General features: G+C 28.7%; 1 protein-coding gene across 1 annotated transcript; it reads right to left on the bottom strand.

The window, feature by feature from the left end:
- Positions 1-5,502: 5,502 nt before the first annotated feature.
- LOC107486438 (isoleucine N-monooxygenase 2) lies at positions 5,503-8,750 on the bottom strand. The gene is made up of 3 exons (XM_016106975.3): positions 8,077-8,750; positions 7,247-7,508; positions 5,503-6,611 (listed from the first exon to the last, which is right to left on the bottom strand). Exons 1-3 carry the CDS (start codon positions 8,676-8,678, stop codon positions 5,952-5,954), a joined length of 1,524 nt encoding a protein of 507 aa, XP_015962461.1. The 5' UTR covers positions 8,679-8,750; the 3' UTR covers positions 5,503-5,951.
- Positions 8,751-9,269: the final 519 nt, after the last annotated feature.

Here is a 9,269-nt window from a genome sequence, read left to right as displayed (position 1 = left end):
CGCCTTGTCTTTGCCTTGTCTCTCTTCATGCTTTCCCATGGCTTCCTTAGATTTGGTGCTAATCTGATATCTCACTTCTGCGGGCTTCACGTGATAAAAAACTGGAAAAACGGGACGTTTTGTTCCATTGTTGGAGTACTTGAGCATCTGCTCTAGTTCCAGGAGGCACCATGAGGAAGATACATAGTTTTCACTCATCACAACAATATGAGTCCTTGATATTTTAATGGCTTCCATCAGAGTAGGTTTAATTTCGTCACCTAGTTCCAGACCCGGATCATCCCTGAATACTTGCAGTTCTTTTACATCGGCCAGGCCATGATAGAGATAATCTGTGAATAAGAACCTTGTGTCCTCGCCTCTAAAGTTCAGAAAAACATCATACATGCCTCCTTCTGATGATAAGGATGACGTCGCCCACAACCACGGGGCCGGCGACGAGGAAGGCGCCGCCCCGGCCACTCCATCATCGGCCATGATGTGGTATACAACAATTCAAATCAAAGAAGCACTGAAGCAGTGTGGATATGAATAATGAAGTAAGGAGGTAAAGTATATGCTGCCAAGTTTCGTGGTCAATGATGAAATAGTTAGTGGATTAATTCATGAACTTGCTTGGTGACTTTGGAATATATTATGGAGAGTTTTTTGGTAACCAAGATAATGGTGTCTAAAGCTGGTCAAAGATTGATCCATAAATTAAAAGTTGACATATGAAATAGTTGAATATAATGAAAAATATTTTAAGAATATGCTTTTTGTGAATTACATTATTGTTCATACCCTGGCCCAATGCAGAGGCCCAGGTCCAACAAAAAGGCCTAACCTGAAGGATTAGAGCCTAGCTAAGTACCGACCTTCACATAAGAAGTCGGTATCAACCACGACTTGGTCTGAAGAAGTCGGATGTGAGATTGGCTGGCAGATAAACACTCATTCAAATGAGTAACCGCCCCTAAAATCTCTCTAACCGCTTCATAAAGCCATATCTTAACCTCCCCAAGATAATAGGGACGGTTAGCACCCTAAAGATACGGCACTACTCCAACGGTGGTTATTGGCTCACCACTATAAATACACTGACACCCCTCAGGTATCTCTAAGCCCAATACTCTCTAGACCTGCTCACCCTCTTGCTAACTTAGGCATCGGAGTGTCTTTGCAGGTACCACCCCCCCATTCACTCGCGAGCACAAGTTGGACGGAGCCTCCCGAGTTGCAGATCCACCCGGAGTTCTCCTCCTTCACACACTTGGGCCGCCAAACGCCATCCATCGTACTAATCTCTGGTTACCTACCGTAACAATTATAAATGAGAAAAACTAAGTTATAAAAGAAATATAAATACATAGAAGAAAAAAAAGATAAAAAAAACTGTGAAGTTAATAAAAATGGGATTTATTTAAATATATTAAATAAATATTTTATTTATTGAAATAAATAATTATAAAAATTATTACAAAAATATATCTCTCAATCTTATCTCGTTTATTTACATTGTAAACGATATAATTATGAATATATTTTGTTTATACCGTAAACTATATATATGAGATTTAAAAAAATACACGTATTTTGTTTATTGTGTAAACAAGATATATTTAAAATGATTCGTTTATTGTGTAAATAAGATATGTGTGTTTGTAAATATAAAAATATAATTTTTAAAAATAATAAAAAATATTAATAATTTAAATTAGAACAAACTCTTAAAATGAAAGGTTTCAAATAATAGAGAAAATAGGCAGTTTCAAATAATAAAGAAGATGAACAGTTTCAAAATAACAAAGAAGATAATTAAATGGGTTGCTTTATAAGAAAATAATGTGTTGATTTTAAATGGGCAATTTAAAATTACGTGATAGATCAAGTCGCCCATTAATTAATTAGTTAGTTAAAACCGTCTATCTTCTTTGTTATTTTGAAACTATTCATCTTTTCTATTATTTGAAACCACATATTTTCTCTATTATTTGAAACATTTTATTTTAAGAGTTTGGTTTCATTTAAATTATTAATATTTTTTATTATTTTTAAAATTTATATTTTTATATTTACAAATACACATATCTCGTTTAAATTATAAATGAGATAATTATGAATGTATCTTGTTTATACTGTAAACGAGATACGTGTATTTTTTCAAATTCTATATATCTATTTTATCGTGTAAACGAAATATATTCATAATTATATCGTTTACCGTGTAAATAAACGAGATAAGATTGAGAGATGTATTTTTGTAATAATTTTTATAATTATTTATTTTAATCCTTTTTTCCTTTTACATATATATATAACTTAACTTTTTTTTATTTTTAATGTAATTCACAAAAGCATATTCTTAAAATGTTTTTTTACTATGTTCAATAATTTCACATGTCAATTTTTAATTTGTGGGTCAATTTTTGGTCACTTTTAAATACCATTATCTTAGTCACCAAAGAACTTTCCATATATTATTGATGAATATATTTGTTAGACGAGGGTTAGAGAATCAACAATTAATTATTATTAATATTTTTAATAGTATAAAATTACATTTAATAATGTGAGAATATTCATTTTTTATACTGTTTAAGTGCTCATCAAATTTTAATAAAAATATTCACCTCTAAACTTCCTCTGTCAGTAATCTTTGATATTAGACTTGACCAATCTTAACTTGTCCTTTAGCATCGCCAAGTCATATGTCCAGCATGATGCTCACTCATCTATATATAGACAATGATTCTTATGATGAAAGAATAGAGAGGTGTAATAAAGGTGGAGCTATCTGCTATGGCCATGGTCCCCTCCAATTTTGTAATTTTTTTCTTTCAATTCCATTTTCTTAGTTCATTTTAAGTCACAATTCTTCTTTTTCCTCATCCTCAACTCAACTTCAATACAATCTCAATCATATATTCAATTTTTTTCTAATTCTCTAATCCTTAGTTTCTCTAATTCTAGTCCTAAGATAAAGGCATATATACCTAGTGATACTTTTTATGTTCCTCTTGACTAAGAAGGAGAAATTTTGTTTATTTGACTAAAGTTTTAACATCCTTCAAATATAATCATTAGCAGTCCATTTTATTTTAAAGATCTTGGACAGTCGTCGCTATGCTTTTAAAGTATTGTTAGAAAAATAATAAAAATTAGTTAACAAAAATTGCACACATCTCAAAATTAAAAATATATATTTAAAATTTATTTGTTAGATAACCAACTTTTTTTTTATCCAAGAATTAACTAATAAAATAGTGAAAAGCAAAGATTCAGGAATAGAAAGAGAAAATTAAAAGAAAAGAGAAATATTTTCTAATTATTGGTTGAAAAAAATTTTGTTCTCAATATTTTTTATTTAAAATCTAAAAATCACATTTAAAATCTTCTGTTACATTAAAAGTTTATTATATATTATAAATCATACCAGTGAATTTAATATCAATCCAAAATTATTTGCATAATTTTAATAATTCAAAATTAACGATACCATAAAACTACTCTACATGTGTATTAACTATTAAATATACAGGTGTTATTAGATTATAAAATATAAACAAACATATTACATATATATATTGAGCTGTGTTGCTGTATGCAATTTGTCAGTTGCTGCACAATTATTGCATGTGGTGTCCATCAAGCGTGTAAAGGGAAAAGATACCTGAAGAAATATAGGCATACAATATAATAGCGATGTTTTAGTTTAGGTGATTTGGTATTAATTATTAGTCCAACAAAATCAAAATATACTTCTATGTTTAATGAGTCTTCATAAAAAATTTAATATCAACTAACACAAAAAATAACCAACTTGGGTTGGTCAAGTGGTTAGCTCACTCGTCCGCTTAAGCAAGTGTCGGGAGTTCGAACCCCGCCTTGTGCATGCAGCAACCCATTGGCCAGCGGCAGACCCTTAAATGGAGCTCAGATTCGCGACGGATTAGTCCTTAACCTGTCGGGTTGAGGGATACCGTTTGGGTAAACCAAAAAAAAAAAAAAAAAACCAAAAAAAAAAAAAAAAAAACTAACACAAAAAATTCTTAAACCAATAAATTAATTTATTTTTGTAAAATACGTTTCGGATATTTTTTTTTTGTCAATTCTGTTTTGTCCAAATAAATAAGTGGATCATAGGAGAACTCGCCGAAATAATTTAAATATGATAAAGTTGTTGGTGTATATAATGAAAAATCGATTTAGGATTTAGAAATAAATATGATATTAGAGTTTTTTTGTGTCAGGGATAAATTACATAAAATATAAAAAAAAACATGGTACAAAAGTATATTCAATATGAAAAATAGTCTTTTTGTTAATAAAATTGAATTAAATTATTCTAATATAATAAAAATTAGTTATGACTAATATTATTTCAAATCTTATTATTTAATTTAGTTAGTTCATAAAAAAATTTAGATGTACACCACTACTTTAATATAAAATTTTTACCTCCCAACAAATTGTCATCATCCATGCCATAATTTTATATTATACCATTGTTAATCACATTTCTATACTACATCATTATTTAAACCATTTAGGAAATTATTAGTGGGGAGAAGTTGCTTGGCACAATAATAACGATCGAAATCATATTTTAGTCATCCAAAAAACACACCGTTTTAAATACTGAAAGATTGAATGAATATATATTTTTAAAATAAAAATTCATGTTAAACACCTTAATCATGTACATAAGAGTAAAAATCTTTATCCTCTAACGAACTATAACTCAAATGACATAATTTTTTAAATTTAACTCTTAATTTTAAATAAAAAAACCCTTATCCACTTAGTCTTTAAAGTAACAAGATTATTACATGATTTGAAAATAGGTTTAATTATTTTAAAAATTTTTATATTTTCACAAAATATTCAATTAGATATTTAGTACTAACAAATGTCTCTAAAAAAATTGAATATTTTAAAATATTTATTATTATGTTTGACGTAGATTTTAAATATTTTTAGAATATTTACTTTTTTAAATTATAAGGACGAAATTATAGGACCACAACTACTTAGTACAAATATATTTTAAAAAACTTGGTAAATTTGATATGAAAACCTTTGGTAAACTGATGAAGAGTATATATAAGTTTTTTTATTGATAAAAATTCAGGTGCGATTAATTATTAATTATTAACTTTACATGAAATTCACTGTATCTGAGTTTTTACTTTTTTTTTTTGTTTTTATTATTATATATGTAGGAGAGGTTTCCTTTATTTTGACAGTAAATGAATGCTTTGGACTTTCTTATTTATTTTGTTTATCTCAGTAATAAAGACTATTTCGGCGAAGTTAATTTTTATTTTATCATTTTTTATAATTTAAATTTAAAAACAACAATGAACTTTATAATACTAACGTGAAAGATAATTAATAGATCAGATAAAATTAAGCACTGAACTATTCTCAGATCAGAGAACCTGAAAATTTCTTAAAGATTAAAGTATATAATCTTTAAATATTAAAGCACTAAAATAAAAATATTTCAAGAATTAACTGTTTCATAAAAAATTACATACCTTTAAAATAGAAACTATAATTTATCATCTATTTTGGGAGCACATGATTTCACCCCCTAAAACTAGTTTAACAAATGTTTTATATATTATTACTGTCTTAATTACTTAATCAAATATTTATATCAATAATACTAAAAAAAAAAACAAAAAAATAGCCCAAACTTATTTTATTTAATATTTATTAATTTTAATAATAATTAATAAATATTAAATAAAACAAAATCTAGGAGGAAACTCAGGTGCAGTCGATTCATGTGAAGTTGATAGTTAAGAGTCGTTAGATGAAAATTTAGTCAAATCAGTCAAACTATTTAACAGCTCTCAACTATCAATTTCACGTAGTCGATTCCACCTGAATTTTCACCTTAAATCAAACTTGATTTTGGCTAATTGTTTTTATTACCGATCGAACATTTCCATAATAATAGCTTAAGTAGAAACTCCATAAACCTCCGCCGGCAACCGCGGCGTTGCAAATGCCATGAGTGGCTTTGCTTTTATGGTACCTTCTTCTCTTTCGGAGAGGTCAATGGTTGTCTCATTGGGTGGCACACTCCAATTGAAGCCATGCAACATCCTAGCAAACAACATAACTGTCATGGTAGAACCAAGATTGATTCCGGGACATCCCCGTCTTCCAGTGCTAAACGTAATCAACTTCAAACTCGGCTCATTTAAACTCAAATTCTTAAACCCGTCAATATTATTGTTATCTTTTTCTAAATGGCGTTCGGGTTTAAACTTCAAGGGTTCTTCCCATATTCTTGGATTTTGTCCGATTCCTTGCCGTCTTAGAACAATGTGGCTACCCTTTGGAATGAAGTATGTGTTGTTGGCAACAAATGTGTCTTCCATGGAAACATGGGTAGCGTTGATATCATCAATGGGATGAAGGCGAAACACTTCTCTTGCACATGCTTTTATGTAATTGAGTTTTGGAATGTCTGATTCTTGCACTTGTCTTTCCTTGCCAACCACGGTATCTAACTCCTCCACCGCCTTTCGGAGCGTCTCCGGCTGATTTAGCATCTCGGCGAGTCCCCATTCAAAGGCATTCGATGGATTGTCCACGGTTGCAATCATCATATCCTGGAAATTTGGTGAAGGTGAGATTGACAGTTGAAAACCGTTAAATAAAAATTTAGTCAAATCAATTAAATTATTTAACAACTTTTAACTACGTGACTGTATCTAAATTTTCATCAAAAAATCAAATTGAAGATTCATGTGTATGCATGTATATAATTAAATAATGGATGTCTCTCCCTAATTTTATTTGAAAACTCAACATTATTTAAAAAAAAGTTGAATATGTACATGCAGTTATTTTTATATAAAATTAATAATTAAAAATTATTAAAACAGTTAACTTTATATATAGATAATTGTATATAAATTTTTATATAAAAAAATTTAATGCATTAACAATATAAACTTTTTGTTAATAATATATTAATACATAATTAATTATATGTGTAAAACTCTTTTACATCAATTATATAAGCATGAAAGTTAAATTTGATATTTGGTAAAAATCAGAACTCTTGTTTTACTTATGAATTGAAAAAGACTTTAATATACTCATCATTGCACTCAATATGTAATTTTTTAAAACATTTTCTCTTAATTCCACCTTGATTATATATCAACCTTTAATAATGTTCATTAAAAATGTGTAACTTATGCACTGAAAAGTTAAATAGTAGAGTATCAAGTGTTATTACCATAATTTGACACTTAATTTCATCAACAGTCAAAAGTGGATTATCATTTGCATCTTTCAATGAGATTAGAACATCAAGCAAGTCCTCTTCACATGTTCTTTTCCCCAAGTCAAGCTCTCTCAAGCATGCAACATAATCAGAGATAGAGAATGCAAAGAGGTATCTCAAAACAGTGAAAATTGCATCAATATGTTCCACCTCCTCAAATCCGGGTCCTCCATCTTCCCTTCCTTTACCAAAGTGCCTTGAATTGAATACCAACCTGTTGGAATAATAATAATACAATTCAATGTGTGCAAAGAATAAATTTTAAAAAGTCTCAAAATATTAAGCCCTTTATTTATTAAGGCCTCGTGTTTAAATTTTCTAGGGTTTTTTGGATAAAAAAAAATATAGAAACACTAAATATAAACTATTACAAATAAAAAAGTTATATTTCCATTTGTATCTGCATTTCTCATAATATTTTGGTTAACAAAAAAATTGACCAACTTTTTTTTTTCTAAAACAAATAATATTTTGTCTGTTTCTGTATTTGTCTATTTTTTAAATTTATTTTTGTCTTCTAGTATATTTCTTTGTCATCATGAAATTTAATCATATCACATAATCGACATGTACATTAATACACATATGGTTTAACTAATTTTTAATTAATAAATATTAGTCAATTTTTTAGTGTAAAATATTTTTTAAAAAATTTAAAATTTATAATTTATAATATAAAATTTAATGTAAAAAAATAAATTGTTATTAACTAAAAAATAGTCAATTTTCTAGTTGAAATTAAAAAAGAAAAGAAAAGTTTTTTTTTTGAATTGATATCCCACCTTCTAATAATGTTGCCACAATAATGTCGTGCCACAATCCTCGCATCCACAAGACCGCCACCATTCTTGTTGCATTGATTGTAAACATAGAGGACGATGTTGTCGGCTTCCTCCACCCTCTTGTCTTGTAGCCATTGAAGTTTTCTTGGAGACACCAATTCATTGGCCATAACTCTCTTCATTTTCTTCCATTGTTCTCCATAGGGAGCTGCTATTGTACTCAAGAACCCACTTGAGACATGTTCACTAGACCAATTCATAGGCCTCGACGCGAAAATTGAATCTTGTTTTGTCAATAATTCGCGAGCAATTTCAGGACTAGTGATGGGAATAACATGAATGTTACCTAGACGAATGCATGCGATTTCGGTGTTTAGATCACTCATGATCTTATGTATCCATCTAGATGTTGGTTTGTTTGCTAGCATTTCAGGTAGGTTACCAATTATAGGCCATGGTTTTGGTCCCGGAGGAAGTAATGTAGTTTGTTTGCGTTTTGAAGTTATTTGGTGTTTGAGGAATTTGAGAAATGGGGTGATGAATCCAACAAGTAAGAGAAGGAGATACCAAAATAGTAGAGAGCTAATAAGAGAAGATTCCATGGCTTGGAAGTGAAGTAAATTGATGAAGTTCAATTTTAGGTTTAAGCTAAGATGTATGTGTATGTGATTATTATTAGGGTTTAGTTTGATGTGTTGTTTAGTGTAGTTGTGTTTCTTTATTTATAGATGTAAGATATGTGATATCATCATGTGGATGGAAATAACACGTTTGCATGGTATGATGATTTGGCTAGAGTAATTTAAAACATGAACAAGTTTGCATGCAATTAACATGTGAGTGATTCATAACACGTGATATTATCTACAGTAACACGTTTTGACTATTCAGTCTTTACTAACCTTTAAAATTTTCTACTTTCCAATATATATATATATATTTAATTTCTACACGTATCAACGCTTCTCTTTTATCTTTACGCTGATTTACACGTATCAAGCACATAATAATTGACTAAACGCGAAATGGGTTAACAACTTTGGACTAATTAATCTTTAATTTTTTACAAAAATATTTAGTAACAAAAAATGTTAGCAAAAAATAATTAAAATTTATTTTATTTAGTATTTATTAATTGTTATAATAATTAATAAATATTAAATAAAATAAGTTTTGATTTTTTTATTTTTTTA

This window comes from Arachis duranensis, chromosome 4 (genome assembly GCF_000817695.3).
Source record: "Arachis duranensis cultivar V14167 chromosome 4, aradu.V14167.gnm2.J7QH, whole genome shotgun sequence".
NCBI lineage: Eukaryota > Viridiplantae > Streptophyta > Magnoliopsida > Fabales > Fabaceae > Arachis > Arachis duranensis.
Note: the sequence above shows the minus strand (reverse complement) of the source record. Positions and strands in the feature narration are given on the sequence as shown.

What these genes read in the sequence shown, in the direction of transcription:
- LOC107486438 (XM_016106975.3), bottom strand. Translation starts at nt 8,678, where the DNA reads ATGGAATCTTCTCTTATTAGCTCTCTACTATTTTGGTATCTCCTTCTC. An exon ending in TGTGGCAACATTATTAGAAG is followed by an intron (nt 7,509 to 8,076) that starts GTGGGATATCAA and finishes TTATTCCAACAG; the next exon opens with GTTGGTATTCAATTCAAGGC. An exon ending in AAATTAAGTGTCAAATTATG is followed by an intron (nt 6,612 to 7,246) that starts GTAATAACACTT and finishes CCAAATTTCCAG; the next exon opens with GATATGATGATTGCAACCGT.